An 18,721-nucleotide genomic window follows, 5' to 3' on the forward strand; every position below is an offset into this window, starting at 1 on the left:
CATATTATTTGAGCTCTTATTAAATTAGGATAGAATTAATTAATTCTTTTCCATTTTACCCCTACAATTAATATGACCATTCCTATATTGTATGTGTATTTTTTGTAACTCATTTGAATGTGCATTGATATAAAGAAAGGGCAAAATGGTGAAGTCTTCCAATGTATTAATGATTTCTTAATCACCGTGTAAAGTTGGAAGTGCCCATCTAATATGGGACGGAGGGAGTATAGTTTATGTATTGTTATAAAATTAGTAAAGATTGTTATAATATATTTTGCTCATAAGTGAGCTAATATAGAAACTTATTTGTCATTTGTCTTTTTAATTTCAATTTTAAATAGCAAATAAATGTAGCGATAAGATTGAGGGTAGAAATGAAGCATATCTTTCTAAATTTAAGTAAAAATAAACAGAGTAGAAGTAACATTAGGGTTATCGATAGGACGATTCATTCGGTTATTTTAAAAAAAATTATATCATTCAATTTTTCGGCTATTTTATAATGTATAACCAAAATTAAAATTTTAAAATCATCCCAATCCTAATATATGTGACACAAGCAGTACAAAAATTAGTCTTTTTTTTGTTGTCTTGTAGATATTTTAAGTTATTATTTATTGTAAATTATAGTACTTTTTATTAAAGTTTTTAATAACATATGTTACTTTTTATGTTTGAGAGTTAAACCAACTTTTTTTTTTATATGTGTTTTAATTTTATATGTGTTTTGTCCTTTTCCATTTTCAAAAACTAATACTCTCTCCATTTCATTTTATATGTCATTTATTTTTATAAATATATTGGTTATTCCCTCTTCTTATGTCATATATTATGAAATTTGAGAAGTTATTGAAATTTTTATATGATTGTAAAAATATTTTAAATTGTTAGCTATTGTGATTTGTAGTACCTTTTTTTACAGAATTTTGAAAATAATATTTATTACTCTCTTTGTTCTAATTTATGTGGCACATGCAAAATTTCAAATATTAAATATTTTTTATATGTCTCTTTATTATATTAAGTTGTTAATTATTGTATTTTATAGTACATTTTGAACTTAATTTTTAAAGAATATATGTTATTTCCCATGTCCCAATTTATGTGGCATTAATTGATAGATTTGTTGGAGTCGAGGGAAATTTTTTGTTAATTATTGTAATTTATAGTTTCTTTTTCGTCAATTTCAAACAATATACGTTTATCATATAATCCATTTTATGTGGTACCAATAGAATTTAGAGAGTCAATTATATTTTTTATATAACTTTTAAATATTTAAGCTATTAATTATTGTAATGTATAGTATTACTTATATTATTTTTAAATATATTTAAATCTACTACTTATATAAAAAAAATTTAGTAGATAAGTGTGAATGTGAGGGTATTTTGAAATACCCAAAATACCCTCACCTTGAGACTTATGTTCAACCCTCTCCTTTTTTTGGGTGCCATGTGTCAAAAGAAGAGTGAATTTTATTCACTCTTCTTATATAGTAATGAGGGACATAAATGTAAGATCAAATTAAAATGTATATTTATATATTATGCCTAAGAAAAATGTTGAACACTTCTTTTGTAGAAACAAACATATTTTTCTAGAAAAAAAACAAATATTTATTTTATATTACGTTCATTTTCACATATTCACCATACTAATATATTTGTTTGATCAAATTGCACAATAAATAAATAAATTATTATTTATACTTATTTATTTTTGTTCTTATGCATTAATTATTTTTAATTTATTTTTCAGTAAGTTTCACCCAAGCTTCATCCTGGTCATGGATAGATTACCCAGGTTCGGGTCCATAAGCAGCCAAGGGGGGAGGGGGCAGCCGGAAAGGATAGTTCCTGAGCTCCCCCTGTAGTCGTAATACTCGGCTTGTCGCTACTTTGATTCAAAAGGTAACCGACGGTTCCCGACTTTCTCCGCTTTCCGCAACCGTAACCACTTGTCATTCCGATTACTTCATCCATAAACCTTTTTTTATTTCAAAATAGTTATAATAATTATGACTAATATGACTAATATAATAAAATATAATTTTATTATTGAATTATAAAGATATGTCAAATCAAGTATGACATATTTGTTATGAATTTATATACTAGTATAAGGAATATTCTTCCATTCCATTGATGTGCTTATGTTTGACGATACTATTTTTAAGTTTGATTTTTTAGATTTAATTTATCAAGGTAAGTAACTGTTTTTGTGTGGACCAGTCCAATAAATTAGGTAGATACATTTAAACACATTATTTTTTCTTAATTGTCCCAAACACGTTAATTGAGTGAGTAAGTTGTAAACGAAAATTAAAAGTCCAAATTCAAATAATTAAAGTCCATTTTGACAACAGGTAAGTTATCTACTTAAATTTTGATAGACAGATATCGATTTTCTATTTGTAACAATAGATAAGCTAATTGCGTGCAAAATTGATCTGTCGGCGAAATGCACTAATTAATTTAAAATTAAGTCTAGTTGATTGATTGCCAATTCTTTTCTAAAAAACAAAATAAAAAAAGAAAAGAAAAATAGTACTTATAAAAAGAAAATGTATGTTATATAGTTTGCCAAGTCCTCTCTATTACTGTTTAGAAAAATATAAAGCATGACTAAATACGAAAATGGAGAAAGTCCTGACAAAATACTATAAATAATTTATTAAATTATCCTACACGATAGTTATAATAAGATAAAACAATAATAGAAGTGTAAAACACTCATAGCTAATGACTAAACTCAAAGGATAAGAAACTACAAGAGTAATACTATGACTAATAATACGACTAATAGTACAGAAGAATAAGTGAGATATTGTTCAACTATCTAACTAACCTCCTACCCTAATTTGTATCCTTCATAACCTTCTAGATATCTAAGGTCATGTCCTCGATAAGCTGACGTTGTTGTCATGTCCTGTCTAACCTCCTCTCCCCCAATACTTCTTCGTCCTATTTCTACCTCTCTTGAAACCATCCCTAGGCAACCTCCCACACCGCCGCACTGGAACATTTGTGCATCTCCTCTGCACATGCTCAAATCATCATAATTTCGTTTTCTATTGAGGTCACTCCTACCTTGTCTCGAATATCTTCATTCCTAATCTTATATCTCTTAGTATGCCCACACATCCATCTCAACGTCCTCATCTCTAGAATATAAGAATCAAAAATAGGGAAAAGTTCTTGATAAAAAAACAGAAGGAAGATTAGATACATATGAACCAAAAAATATATATATTTGTATCACATAAACAAAATTGAAATTTCAGAAAGTTTTAGCTCAAGATAACTATTTATGCATAGTCTTCACCTCCCATAACATACATATCAACTATTTTCATAATTATTTCTATAATTGTATCTTCAAGTGAAGTTTATGTACATAACAGAATATATTACATTTATTATTATCATAATGTGAAATATAATACACACTCCATTAGAAATTAAATCTTAAAAAAACCTATACCCAATTAAATAATGACATACCTTTTTTTATGGGAAAAGCCAATAAATAAAGATATTTTATTAGATATTATTTTTCTTTAGGACCACAGAATTATGTGTGACAGAGAGAAACTTTGAATCTAGTTAAAGCTGCCTAGAAGTAGTATTATTATACTAGAATATATAGTACTCTCCGTATCCGATGGAATTGGAAAGTGTATCCCCTTTCGTATAGCAGATGAAGTTATTCCTTTTTTAATTAAAAGTTTCGAATTTAAATATTGAGTATGAAAAAATTCTTAATAGGAAACACTTTCCTTGGAATGTGATCCTATGTGGAGAGAATCTCTTTTTAAAAAAAATCACGATAGATAATTTAAAAGAAATGAAAATATGATTTCAGAACGACACTTCCGTTGATTGAAACATTTTTTGATTTATTCTATGAAGAGATAGTGTGGAATAGCTTTTCGTTTTCCCCATTATTTGCATTGCAAGAGTTTTACGAAACTAAAAGTCGATCTTTATTTGGAATTATAAGCTATTCTTTACGTTTTTCTTTAATGGTACGGCATATTATATACATAGATTTTTCCTTTTATTTACTTGCTTTTAAAAAGTTAAGATTTTTTTTTTCCAATCCTTATATTATTAGATATAATTTTCTAATTTAAATAAATTATTAATAGTCAAATTTAAATTTTCAAAGCATAGTAAACAATTAAAAGTGAAAGTGAACTTTGAGAGTATTATTGTAATCAAAAGACAAAATTATAAACATTTAGATAAATGAATTTTGAATTATAATTTCTTTTGATTACTGATTTTTTAATACAAATATATAATATTTAAGTTAAAATTATTAAATTCTATCGAATCGTAACTACTATATTTGACTCTATTCATAAGTGCGAACAATTTTTTTTTGATTATGTAGTTGAAGGTACTTGCTTGCTAATATCGAAGATTATATTAAATTGAATGTATTTTTTTTCTTGATCAAAATTTTGGATATAAGATTAATTTTAGTAGGGGCATTTTATTCTTAAGAATGAGATTTTTTGGTGCGTAAAAGTAGTCAAACTTCAAAAAAATACTAATCGAGTGGGAAAAAAAGGAAGATATTTTCGAATCGAAAGAACCGAATAATTATCCAGGACGTGATCTTTATAAATATCTGACAAACAAAATCAATTTCGTTCATTTTTTTCAGGTGAGATCTACTGATCGGAAAAAATGTCGACAGTTACTATAGAGCCTCTTGTCGGCCATTATCTCCGGCGAAGCCCAAAGCTATATCCAAATCCGAAAAAAACCTCTCAATTTTCTCTAAATTACTCTCGGAGGCCACTCTCCGGTACCGCAACTTTGAGATTCTGCGATTATCGGCGTCGCCGGACGGTACCTATCCGAGCTAGCTCCACCGATGCTGCTGTCATTGAGACGTCGGAACAGTTGGACGTCGTTTTTACGGAGACTTTCTCGTTGGAACGACCGGAAAGGGTATTCTTTTTTTATATTTATTCGTGTGTATATGTATTAATAACCTAGAGATTTGCAGATCCGTCCATTGCGTGCTCTATTTTTCGCTTGAATATTCATTGGATAATTAGAAATGAGAGAATATTATAGGAATTAATGAGTATTTGAAGCTTGAAGAATTAAGTTTTTCGCGTTTCCCGCCATTTCTGTGAGGAATTTCCTTTTTGTTAATTAATCCAAGCAGTTTTGGATTGTTTGTTAAGTGTAAAAGCAAACTCTGCATGATTGGGCGTCGTGTATTCTCTCTTGGTTCAAAATAATTAATATGTGTTTGAATCAGTGTTTAGCAACTATTCATATTATTTTTTTGATGGTTTTCAACCCACTTTATTGACCACTAGGCCTGCACAACTATTCATATTATATGTTTGCATGAAGGGAAAAAAAGGAAGAAGAAGATTGGTCAAGCTAACAAAAGTAGAGACTAGAGAGAGTAACTGAAAATTCCGCCGTCATTTATAGATGTGCAGTTTTCTTTAATATGTTTGAATCTACTCTATTTCTTTAATAACAGTGTAAGTGTTATTTGGCGAGCCCATTAGTGGTATAGCCAAAGAATGAAGAGCTGTTGAGGACTGATTGTCTTGTTTTGATATTGCAGGCTGAAGGAAAAATATCCATCAGATTGGATAAGGGGAAGGATGAAGAGAATTGGCACCTCTCTGTGGGATGTAGTTTGCCAGGGAAATGGATCCTTCACTGGGGGGTCCATTATACAGATGACACTGGCAGGTTAGTCTGGTTTGAAAATGGAAGCACTGCTATTTTTTTTACCTTTGGAGGTAGGAATAACTAGGTGAATAAATTTTACAATATCATGTATAGAAAAGGAATTAGCTTTAATGCCAAGTTATAGTCTTTAAGATGGGGAAAATAGCTTTTTAGTTCTGGTTTGGAGATTTATACCTCGTCAACTTTTATGTAATAGTTATTGATTTCCTAAAGACTCCGAATATATTGTTTTTAAAATGTATATTTTAATCTGGCAGTGAATGGGATCAGCCTCCTCCAGAGATGCGGCCGCCAGGTTCAATCGCCATAAAGGTGTCTGCTACTACATCCCTCTAGCTAGTTTGCTTCGTCCCTTTTTCTGTTAATATTTCTTCTTGAATGTGGATATAATGCTTCAATTTCAATTTTCATGAAGGTGTCTATTTCTTTCACATATTTTTCTTTAAATGTGAATTTCATTGTTGTTACAGGATTATGCAATTGAAACTCCTTTGCAAGGAGAAGCATTTCAAGAGGTGAAGATCGACATAAGTTCTAAGTGGTCTATTGCAGCTATAAATTTTGTGTTGAAGGTGAGCTTCTGTGCTTAGATGTTTCAATTTTCTTCTGTACGTGTTATGCTGCTAACGATGCATTCAACAAAAAGCATATTCATGTATGCTGCTGCTCTGATCGCTTTAGTTTTCACTTTTTTGGTGGTGATGATGCTTTGGTGTTGGTTTATTTTGATGATGCAGGATGAGGAAACTGGAGTTTGGTATCAGCACAGAGGGCGGGACTTCAAGATTCCTCTTGTTGACTGCCTTGACGATGATGCTAATATCGTTGGTGTTAAAAAGGAGTCGAACATATGGTCAGGTTGTCCAGGGTACTTCTTGTTGTGAAATGCATACCAAATGTTCATATTTCTTGCCTCTCCCTTATATTCAATCCATGTCATCTCTTTCATGTTAACCTGACTGACTTTCTCCAGAGAAGAAAATGACTCAAATATATTGAAACATATCTTTTCTAACAATGAAGATTGTTCACCAAGGCTAAAGAAGGGTTGTATCTGTTTATGGAATATCTGTTGATGCACTACTGTACTGTTGTGAATTTATGTACTTACAAGATATTTTGTATTATAATAGTTCGAATACTGTAATAGTTTCTAAGTAAACCATTCCTCTGCTTAGCTGATATATCAGCATGGACAGAAAGATCCTTTATGTCTTATCTTATTTGAGGAATTCTGTGACAAATTCAAGTTGTACTGAGAAAAGAAAGTGACAGTTCAGTTGCTCTTCTTGCATTGCAGGATCACTAGGGAAGCTGTCGAATATCCTCCTTAATCCAGAAGCTTCTCCTTCTAAAGGGGAATCAAGCAGCAATGACGGGTCTAGTGCGAAAAACAGGCACCTTGAAGGGTTCTATGAGGAACATGTCATAGTAAAAGAGACTCTTGTTGATAACATAGTTAATGTCTCTGTTAAGCACTGTCCAGAGACTGCTAAGAATATTTTGTGTATAGATACCGACATACCAGGAAATGTAATTCTTCACTGGGGAATCTGCAAAGGTGATACTAAAATATGGGAACTTCCTGCAATGCCATATCCAGCGGAAACAGTAGTGTTCAAGAATAAGGCACTGCGGACTTTGCTGCAGGTACTTGCTTTTGGACTAACGAACTTCCAATTCCTTGGTTGTGTGGTTCAGTTGAGTCTACCAAGAGTTCATGCCTTAAATGTTAGCCAATCAAAATGCTGTTTAATCTTTTTTCGTCAGCAGGTCATTGGATTGTACAACCAGTTTTTTCCTGACCTGCTATTGTAGATTAGTGGTCTTGGAAATCTCCAATCCTGGATTCTTACTAGTGTTTTGCGCCTGGAATCTTCATATATACTCCCTCCACCCGAGCTAGAAGTCTTAGTTTGATTTCGTGTGTTTAGAGAACAGTTGAGCATGTTAAGTCTTTAGTATTTGTTAGGGTGGGTGGAACATGTAGGCCTAATATGATGACTTTTTTGGCTTCAGAGAATAGAGTAAAAGTTGCGTGTCAGTGACGGAGACATCGTAAATTGGTCTACTATTTTAGAGAGTAAATCTTGATCCTACATAACTTGTTCGATATATCTAAACTATATTAAAGCTTTTCTGGACACAATGTTGGACAGTCCAAAAGAGGGAAATGCAACAGCAACAACTACGCTGCAGTCCCAAACAAGTTGGGCTAGGCTATATAAAAACTACCTCATCATGTCCCTCACTTAAATTCATCTCAAGCAAACATTGTACTCCAAAAGAGGGAAGTAGGATTACTTTTTTTGGGATAGAGGGAGGGAGACTATTTTTCTTCCTTTTTTTTATTCTTTCCATTGTCACATGTTTAGTATTCCTTGGCCAGACTACTGCTTTTAATGTATTGAGTTCCTTGGGAATTGGAATTTGTCTTCCCTACATCTTCTGCTTGAAAGTGGCACAGTAGTTCTGACATCAAACAGGGTTTTTTTTTGCAGTGTGTAAGCTTGTGTGTCTGTAATAGCTAGCATGTGCATATTCAGAGAAACTAACCTTTCTCTTCTTCTTTAATGAATGAAGGGACGTTATAGCCTTTTTATTTTAAGATTTTAATCTGTTGGTCCAATTTTACGTTAGTTGTCTGGTTCAGTTAAGTCTACCAAGTAACATGCCTTTAATGTTAATATTCTAGTCATTGAAAGTGCCGTGTGAATTGATGTAAAGGAGTCACTCTAGGTTATTGATGTAATTTTGTAAGCACTATCTTGATCAAAATGCTTACTTATGAAAAGAAAACATGGAAGTGTCGTGTGGATTTGCTTCTGACCAGTAAGTCATTGGAATTTATCAGGCATGTTTTTCTAACCTGCTAGTTTGATTAGTGGCTGTCATAACCTCCGATCACAGATTTTGTGAAGTGCTTAAAGCCTGGATCTTCATTGATACTCCTTCCATTTAAAATCAGTTGTCTTAGAGTAAATCAGCATGTTAATTAAAGGCGGTGCAAGATGTAAATCGTTTAGCATTTCATGGGGGATTATGTGGGTGCGATATGTTAAGACTTTTGTGGTTTAGAGATTAGAGTAGAGTAAACACTGTATTCTAAAGTGTAAAATGGGTTCCTACATGATTTTTAGAGTGCACAAACTATTAAAAAAACTGTAAAAGAACTTTTTTTCTTAAGAAAGTGGTCACACTTTTGGACGGTCTGAAAGGAATAAGACATTTTTTGGGGGACAGAGGGAGTACTCTTTTGTTTTGTTTTCTTTTCCATTTGGCACTTGTTTATCATTTGATCTGCTATATTGCTTAACATCTTAGTTGCCACGGAAAATGGAATCTTTGCCTTCTCTACGTCTACTTAGTGAAAGTTGCTGAATATGTCTGGACATGAAATGGGGCTACTAGTTGCTTAAAATGTGCAAGTTGTACTAGCACATATACATCAAAGCAACTAGTCTTTCTCTTCTTCTTTAATGAATAAAGAGACGTGTAGTGATCTAATAACTGGAGATTATATGAATCAACACATTTTTGGGGACAATTTTCTGATTTAATGACAATGGAAAGAAATTGGATTATGAACTAGACAAATAACAGAATTAATGGGAAAATGGAAGTAAAATAACTGACACTCCAATGAAGACTTCTGGAGCTGCATGAGAAAAGGAAGAAGAACTCATAGAATTGCAGAATGAAGAATAGAAGAGAAGGAGAATGAAAGAAGAAGGTCATATGATTAGGAGTAAGAGAATATACCATAGGTTCGTTGCCTGCTCCTTCTCTCTTGGTTATTACATATAGCAACCAAAAGTGATAGTGAGATGGCACTATCTCAGCGTTCGGAGCTCATTAATCAACTCACAATTTCAGCCCTCTATGTGTTATTAATATAACTAAAATCAGCTCCTTAATCATTTATATACCAGATCATGACAGGATGTTTGGCCTCTTTTTTCCCAAGATTTTAACCTGTTTTTTTTTTTATATATATAAGAGAGGAATTCCTACATGTAGTGAAAATGTAGAACAATTGCTTTTTTCTAGGGAAACTTAGAATCAGACTGCTATCAGTTGAATATTTAATGTGAATAGAGATGATGCCTGATGTTTGTATACCGTGATTAGAGAAGAAACTACAATGAAGGTAGCCGTTTGGGAACGTGAACATATTCTGAACTACTGTTTCTCACGGGGAGGCTCAAACATGACTCCATGCAAAGACAAGGCTAACCTGGGCAAATAAGTTTGCTACTATCATCAAGCACTTAAAAGTTTGGAATCTTTTCCCTTCAATAACTGCTGTATTTTAGATTTGCCCTGATCTCCCATGATGGAAGGGTCTGGCAGAGTGGTGCACGTGCATCTAGGATTCTTTTCAAATACTAGTTTATGTCTCCACAGTTAAAATTTGAGTTTATGCAACGCAAATCTGCAACTTAGAATGGATCCATGTTTGAAACAAAGTTGCAATGCCATACTTGTGGGTCTCTCTCTCATTGGATTATCATCTTGTTCACTTTTCTTTTCTAGATTCTCTTTGGAAAATTTCTCAATATCCCGGAAAATTAAGTAACCATTTGTTTTTAAGACCAGCTATTTATCTACATATTGATGATATATGCTCTTGTGACAGAGAAAAGAGGGAGGCAATGGTTCTTCGGGACTGTTTACTTTGGATGGAGGACTTTCCGGATTTGTTTTTGTGGTGAAGCTAGATGAAAATATGTGGTTGAATTGTTACGGAGACGACTTTTATGTACCGCTGTCAAATGGCACATTGCATTTGGAGGAGAGAAAACAAAACGAGGAGTCAAATTCTTCCCAGCTAGCCAATCGTTCGCCTGAGGAGATCCAAGAAGGCTCTGTGTATACTGATGAAATAATAAAGGAGATAAGGAGTTTGGTGAGTGACATTTCTTCTGAAAAGAGCCGAAAGACAAAAAATAAGGAGACACAGGAAACCATTCTTCAAGAAATTGAGAAGCTTGCTGCGGAAGCTTATGGTATATTCAGAAGTTCAATCCCAACAATACCAGAAATTGCTATTTCTGAATCTGAGGTTATACAGCCTGATGTGAAAGTAACATCAGGAACTGGTACAGGATTTGAGATTTTGTGCCAGGGTTTTAATTGGGAATCTCATAAATCTGGAAGATGGTACAAGGAGCTACATGAAAAAGCTGCGGAGTTATCTTCACTTGGATTCAGTGTGATCTGGTTACCTCCACCAACTGACTCAGTGTCAGCAGAGGGATACATGCCTAGGGATTTATATAACTTAAATTCCAGGTATTACAATAAAAATTCTCTCAGTTCTCATTTTTGTTAGTGTAAATCATGCATTTTGGGTCTAATTTATAGTGCAAGTCATGGATATCATATCTGGATTTATGTGATGAAGTTCTAAGTATCTCAAACAATTTCTAATTATTTTTTTTCATTATAATTTAAAATAGGAGATGCACCAAATATCTGGAAGGGGCAGTGTCATTTTAAGTTTTTTACTGATGAGAATTCAATGTCTCTTGGCTATTAGCTTCTTTATTTGGAGTTAAAATAGGGGATATGCCAACAATTAAGAAGGGCAACATTGCTTGTACTTCGTCATTCCTCTTTCCCAATCTCTTCATTTTCTACTCGTTTGTTATGATTAAACATGCAAAATTAGTTGCCACAAGAACATCTGTTTCATTATTTTTGTTTTTTACTGAAGCTGCTTTCCGTCTTTCTCTGGTTTCAAGTAGACTGTTACTTAGTACATAATTTAGCATCTAATTTATCTTGCATTTTGAACATTGATTAGATAGTCCCTACTAGGTAAAATGAGACTTCCATGAAGCAAATTTATTGCTCTCTCGATTCGTGCTTTTCTATCTGTACTTGTTTAGTGTATCTAATTTTTGTGTGGTTTTCTGTATCTTTGTCAGATATGGTAGTTTTGATGAATTGAAAGTTACGGTAAAGAAATTCCATGAAGTGGGCATCAAGGTTCTTGGTGATGTTGTCTTAAATCATAGATGTGCAAGTGAACGGAATCAAAATGGTATATGGAATATCTTTGGTGGTCGGTTAAATTGGGATGAGCGTGCAGTTGTTGCAGATGATCCACATTTCCAGGTGTGTATTTTTCTCTTGATATTTCCTTGCTGTTGTACTAGCAAAAGGAACTTTTTCGGTGATGCTTGTCCTTCACCAGAATTAGAAATAATCACAAATTCAGAGAGGATGCAAAATAGCAAACTGGAATATTTGAGAATTTTCTGGTCCCCCACCGGATTAATCGTATACCCCTTCCTTACTTTGTTATTTGAAATCAATTGTAGTGAGATATTAATCCAGAGAAAAAAGTTTACATTAAAATATTGTTAATATGTCAAAACAAGTAAGGTTTTTCAAAGGGCTGTTGGAAAAGGTGAAAGGTCAATTGTCTCTATGTATTGCTCATTGTATGTGGCACTAATGATTTTGCTGGATCAGTTGGCACTTACTGGTAGGAGTAATTGAGATTCTTACTCAAACTAATATTATGGTTCTTTAGCCTTCTAATATGCTAACCTAGAATCCATGTGCTCGATATATCATTTAAAACACATTCAGACCTTGAAAACTGAATGAAGTACTAAGAACACTGTGTGTGTATATATGTATATGGCTGTAGTAGGTTAGCAGTGTTCCCATTTTTTATTCTCAAATATTTCATCTTAGTTACATAACTATCTCTTTCATAATAAGGATATCTTTGCCTTTTTACGCTTATACCGAACAGATCCTTGCTTCTCATGGTCCCTCTCTGTTCTTTCCTCTTTTTGCATTCCTCTCAATTTCGTTCTTCAGAAAAGCCTTCCTGTCAATCTCTTTCATATTCTCTTCCCCATTTGATTTCTGGCATCTACTTCCTTGTTTTCCTCTTCTATTTCTTTTTCTTTTTTCTTTTTTCTTTTTTCTTTTTTCTTTTTTCTTTTTTCTTTTTTCTTTTTTCTTTTTTCTTTTTTCTTTTTTCTTTTTTCTTTTTTCTTTTTTCTTTTTTTCTTTTTTCTTTTTTCTTTTTTCTTTTTTCTTTTTTCTTTTTTCTTTTTTCTTTTTTCTTTTTTCTTTTTTCTTTTTTCTTTTTTCTTTTTTCTTTTTTCTTTTTTCTTTTTTCTTTTTTCTTTTTTCTTTTTTCTTTTTTCTTTTTTCTTTTTTCTTTTTTCTTTTTTCTTTTTTCTTTTTTCTTTTTTCTTTTTTCTTTTTTCTTTTTTCTTTTTTCTTTTTTCTTTTTTCTTTTTTCTTTTTTCTTTTTTCTTTTTTCTTTTTTCTTTTTTCTTTTTTCTTTTTTCTTTTTTCTTTTTTCTTTTTTCTTTTTTCTTTTTTCTTTTTTCTTTTTTCTTTTTTCTTTTTTCTTTTTTCTTTTTTCTTTTTTCTTTTTTCTTTTTTCTTTTTTCTTTTTTCTTTTTTCTTTTTTCTTTTCCCTTTTCTTCTGGGTATAACTTCATCATTAGATCTGTGGTGCTATCCATTTAATATACTACCGTCGTACGGCAGAACTCCATTGGTTCCACCAACACCAGCTTCAATTTCGGACTAGTAGTGGAAGCCCATGGCTAATCCTTTTGCTTTGTACATTTTTTAACATTCATTGCTTGCTGTAGTCTTTGAAATAATCACAAATATGTGCAATTGGAAATGGTCCAAGACAGAAGAATGATTAATGTGGTTGCTATCATTGGATCATTGATGCTCAAAATTATCAAGTGAGAGAAATTTGAAAAGAAGAAGAGAGTAACTAAAGAGAAAGAGGAATGAGAAAAAAAGAAAACTTAAGAGGAAATAAGTAGGTGATTGTTTGCTCAAACATACAAAAAATAACCCTAAAATGATTTAATGGCAAAGGTAACTTTAAGGAAAATTTGAGAATTGAAAAAATTGAGACAATGCTAACCTACTATGGAAAAACCAATAAATATGGTTTAAACTCCTTGGGGGTTGGGTGAAGCAGACAAAGAGAGTCTAAAATCATCATCTTTTACCTGTTGGATGTTGCTCTTATCTTCCTTCCGGAGTGCATTAGCTGATTTCTATTTGTTTACTTCCAAAAGTAGATGGCGTAAGTGAGGAGGTACACTTTCCTATACTCGTTTGATTTTCGTTTGTGCTTTTAAATTGGCTGGCTTACTCTTTAAAATATCTATTAATCACCAGCAATGTTCTGCAACTCATTTACTATGGTTTAGCCAGAATAATTTGGTCATTGTGGCTAGCATGGCATTTTTGCTTCCCTTTCCCTTAATGAGATACGGACTGGTTTTACTAGATATGTTGAACCAGATGTCTGAACTACCTTTTTTTTCTACAGGGAAGGGGCAACAAAAGTAGTGGAGATAATTTCCATGCTGCTCCTAACATTGATCATTCCCAGGAATTCGTGAGAAAGGATATCAGGGAATGGTTACTCTGGCTGAGGTTCAATTCTCTTTGCTTTGACCTATATTGATCTTCTTCTTTTTTCTGTTTATTCTCATTTGAAACACCTTTTGATGGTTAAATCAAGAGAATGTCATCCTTGTACTTGTAATGCCTGAGCTTTTAACGACCTAGGTTGTTTAGCAATAATTACATAGGCGTTATCAAAATAAATATCATTTGGTCTCTGTCAATCCAGGGTTAAATTTTAATTGACCAAGCATATTTAGCACTACTTATTAAAATGCAAAGCATTTGAGCAAAAGTGAAGAGGTTATCTACTGTGTCTATGTCAAGCACATTAGAACAGGAAGCCAACAGGATACAGATTTCAGGTGATTCAGTAAGGACTTCTGTTTTTTCGGGAATTGATGCATTCTGTGTAAAGAATAGGAAAGTGATGGCAGATGGAAATTGGATAGTGCTTAAATAGAAGATTCGAAATATACTGCTGTCACTCTGGAAGACATTAGATGCCATTTTTCGAAAGAACTTCACCACGATCTCAAGGGAAAAAATTGGTAATTGAAGGCAGTTAAAATTGAGATTGCGGTTGGCAAAGGGACTGGATTACTAACGCCACACTAATGCTTTGATTCCAAATGTGAAAATTAAATGAGGCTCAATAAATATCCTTATGAACATTTAAATTATACTTGGTTGATAGTTGAAGATTCAATAACTGCTTTCTTTACTGCACTATCCATTTTTTTTGAAACAGAAAAACAGTATCAGCAGGTCTTACTTAAGCCACTTGCATATAGGAGCAAAATAGAATCTCATCCATGTCCACCAGATATTCTTGTTTTATCCCATCCATTCCTCTGGAATTAACTGTCTTTGCATAATTGCATTGCACCCGCTCATAAAGAAGACAGTGAAGTTGCAACTGTTAAACTGCTTAGAAAGTGGTATTTCTCCATCTGTTTCATGGGTATTTATGCTTCATTGTATTAAGATGCTGTTTACTTGCTATACAATACAATTTATGTGTCTTGTCTTTCTATTTCCCATGTGTTACTCAAGAATGTCCCAACTTCAAAGGTCATCTTGTAACAACTTTTTATGATTATGCTGGTTTGGCAGGGAGGAGATTGGTTATGATGGATGGAGGCTTGATTTTGTTCGTGGGTTTTGGGGTGGTTATGTGAAGGATTACTTGGAAGCAACTGAACCTTATTTCGCTGTGGGCGAGTTTTGGGATTCCCTTGTTTATACTTACGGAGAGATGGATCACAATCAAGATCCGCATCGGCAGAGAATTATTGACTGGATTAATGCTACTAATGGAACTGCAGGAGCATTTGATGTGACAACAAAGGGAATTCTTCATTCTGTAAGTTTTTCAAATTTTACTCCTTGCACAGTGGATGCAATACTTGACCGACAGTACTTAATAAAAGGAAGGATTGGGAAATCAGTTTTTCTAGTGTTAACAGCATTCTCTTTCAAATTCTATGTAATTAGGCAATTGAAAGATGTGAATACTGGCGACTATCCGATCAGAAGGGAAAACCTCCTGGCGTTGTTGGATGGTGGCCATCTCGTGCTGTTACCTTTATAGAGAATCATGATACAGGTTCTACACAGGTAAAATATGCTCTTTAGTTATCAGAGGACTGAAGAGGCTCCTCTTTTAATCTTGATCAATGATAAAAGGGCTTTTATGAGGAGACAGATAGTTCAGCATATCCACTGGCCTGAACCAACAATATGCCTTTCTTGGTCATTCAGTTAATTTATTACCTTTTTCCTGCTTAGTGTGGTTGGATCCCTCAAGCATGAGAGCTAAATGAACTCTTGAATCCTGGGAACTACCTACAAATGCTATTTACAGTTAGATATCATGATGAAATGTAACCCCTGTAGCGTTTCTATTGGCACTAGTGCATAGCTGCGACCACCATTAGGAAGAATAGTTCTCCTCGGAAATCAGTGAAGAAACTAAAATCCTAGTCGAGCCTAGTCGTCAACTTTGATTTTCTTTGGTTTCTTTGCTCTTGATGTTCCATAATTTTCTTGTCGATATCTTAATAGGCAAACGTTCTCGCAAACACAAGGCTGTAAAATTCTTCAGCGTTTTTTTTTTGTGGTACAGAACATCTCTCTCAGGTTCCATTTGGACTCATTGACTTAAAATCCATGCATTTGAGCTGAAAAAGTGATTCACATATGAACTAATGGGGATAATTGTAAATTTTGAAATGGATTTTGTCTCCCAATTTAGGTAGCACTCCAAACTCTTCCATTGATGTTTTTCAAATCTTTCTTTACATTTTCACAAGTATTTAGAGTTTGTAGTTGCAAATTTAGAAGTCCTCAGCCGGTGCAATCAAATAAAATTGGGACTATTCTCTTTATTTTTTTGGGTTACATGGCCTTAGTTTAGTTCCATATTCTTCTTTCTCATGCTGTCACATCTTTAGGGCTTGTCATATGATCTCCTCAATAGACTTGTAATTGATTGTTGTAATAACCGGTATCATAGAATAACACTAAGCATAAGATCTGACTTGTTTTTCATCCTTATTATTTTTTTTTTTCTGTATCTTGGGCTTTTCCTTGAAGGGTCATTGGAGATTTCCTGGTGGGAAAGAGATGCAAGGTTATGCCTATATCCTGACTCACCCTGGAACCCCGTCAGTCTTCTTTGATCACATTTTCTCTGGTTACCAACCTGAAATAGGAAATCTTATATCACTCAGAAAGCGGAACAAGATCAGCTGTCGGAGTATGGTAAGTCTCAAAAACTATGTTGAGCTGCAGGTTCTTTTTGACCTCTGTGGTTAATTTCAGCTTAATATGAAAAGTTAAGTGGTTGATTGATTTTGAATGAATAGGAAGGTGAGAAGAGGAGAACAAACATTCTTCATATTTCTTCAGTTAACATACTCCTTTCCCGTATTTTCTGTTCTGACCAATCAACATGAAACCAACTCATTTTTAAAATTGCTCTATGATACAGTAAAATGACCTCTTGAAAAACTAACAAATGTATATTACATGCATGCAATACATGGAACCTTTGATGCATTTTTGGGAAGTATCAGGTTATACGTTTTTCATAAGGTGAAGAATTATACATCTAACAGAAAGTACATCCGGATGGTATTTTTGTTGATGAATTTGACACATATATTCAAAATGTTAACAACAGTAGAACTGGTATTTGCCAGTTCAAATACCAGTTCAGCTGCAATCATTTTTCTCTCTGTACCCAGTTACTAATGATTCCTTAGTAATTCGAATACTTAAATACTCTCAAACGAGCTTTTTTGTTGTAAAATTCTGTATGACCATTATCAAGATATCCTTTCCTATTATGGATACAGAACCAATAGTATTCCTAATATGCTAAGATTTCTGTCTGATCAGGTGGTAATAACAAAGGCCGAAAGAGATGTTTATGCAGCAGTTATTGATGATAAGTTGGCTGTTAAAATAGGTCCAGGCCACTATGAGCCTCCAACTGGGCAGCAGAGATGGAAAATGGCTGCTGAGGGTAACGATTACAAGGTTTGGGAATTGTCATGAAAACAATCGCCTTCTTTCCCTGTACCAATATACTACTATTCGTAAATGTTTGGGGTAAGCATTGCAAATTTATTTGCCAAAGTGACTGGAGATGGAAGGAGTTAATGTCGTAAGAAATGCTGTACTGCAGCGGATGTGTTGTTGGAGTAAAAATAGCAAGAGTATGAATAGTCTGGTAATAATTGCTGTTAATAGTGTTGTATTTGGAGAATCCCCATGTACACTATACATAGTCTGGTAAAGATAGTATATGATATATACCACTACATTGTATTGCCTTTTCAGAAGATAAAGAGGCATTGTAAAGAACTTCTGTACAACTTATTTGCCATATTGGCGATAGACACTTTTTTATCGTATAAATACTAGAATGTACCTATTGATGTATTGTATTTGTAGTACTATCAAGCAATCGCTATGTAAACAATTGAGTTGCTGGTTCAGCTACTGAATAAAAAGCTCCAACCTTATTTGGACAGAATTTGTAAAGATTTGAGTTCACTTGATGAGATTAGTATACTGAATATGTTTAGCTTTAAAAGGATTTCCTAATGTTGTCTAAGAAACTGAGGAAATATAGATGCGAATCGAGGATCTAGAGTTATGGGTTCAGAATGTATAAATAAACAAGAAAGGGTCCAAAAGTTTACTCGTATGAATATTAGCCCTTTTCTTGTTTAATTATACAAAATTCGCCTGTGAAAGTTCAAAAGTTTGATAAAAGAAACTCTGGAGAAGGGTCAAATTTACCTCTAATATACGAAAATCATCAATTTTATCATACTTTGTTGTTCCATCAGTACAAAAAATACCATGACATTACTCAAGTGGCTTGAATATAACCCTTCTCCGTTAGAGTAGTTCAAGGTGGATACTCAATCTCACGTGACACTACATTTTCGTGTAGTAGACACACTGCCTCGATTCGTTTTACCCCTCCCCTCCACCTCTTCTACCATCATTAGCACCACCATAGGAACCAACTGTGAAGAGAAGTTCAA

The 18,721-nt window shown here is 33.3% G+C and overlaps 1 protein-coding gene across 1 annotated transcript; it reads left to right on the forward strand.

Annotated features, from left to right (window-relative positions):
- The first annotated feature begins 4,567 nt into the window (after positions 1-4,567).
- Positions 4,568-18,209, forward strand: LOC102599630 (alpha-amylase 3, chloroplastic). The gene is made up of 13 exons (XM_006357203.2): positions 4,568-4,970; positions 5,611-5,741; positions 5,999-6,053; positions 6,212-6,313; positions 6,479-6,599; positions 7,042-7,391; positions 10,381-11,036; positions 11,675-11,864; positions 14,080-14,186; positions 15,273-15,522; positions 15,654-15,776; positions 16,755-16,922; positions 17,562-18,209. Exons 1-13 carry the CDS (start codon positions 4,704-4,706, stop codon positions 17,718-17,720), a joined length of 2,679 nt encoding a protein of 892 aa, XP_006357265.1. The 5' UTR covers positions 4,568-4,703; the 3' UTR covers positions 17,721-18,209.
- The last annotated feature ends 512 nt before the right edge of the window (positions 18,210-18,721 follow it).

Source organism: Solanum tuberosum, unplaced genomic scaffold (genome assembly GCF_000226075.1).
Source record: "Solanum tuberosum cultivar DM 1-3 516 R44 unplaced genomic scaffold, SolTub_3.0 scf00243, whole genome shotgun sequence".
Taxonomy (NCBI): Eukaryota; Viridiplantae; Streptophyta; class Magnoliopsida; order Solanales; family Solanaceae; genus Solanum; species Solanum tuberosum.

Excerpts from the sequence above, each read along its gene's own strand:
- LOC102599630 (XM_006357203.2), top strand. The coding sequence starts at position 4,704 with ATGTCGACAGTTACTATAGAGCCTCTTGTCGGCCATTATCTCCGGCGA. Across the intron at positions 6,054-6,211 it reads CAGGTTCAATCGCCATAAAG|GATTATGCAATTGAAACTCC; the intron begins GTGTCTGCTACT and ends TTGTTGTTACAG. Across the intron at positions 6,600-7,041 it reads GGAGTCGAACATATGGTCAG|GATCACTAGGGAAGCTGTCG; the intron begins GTTGTCCAGGGT and ends CTTGCATTGCAG.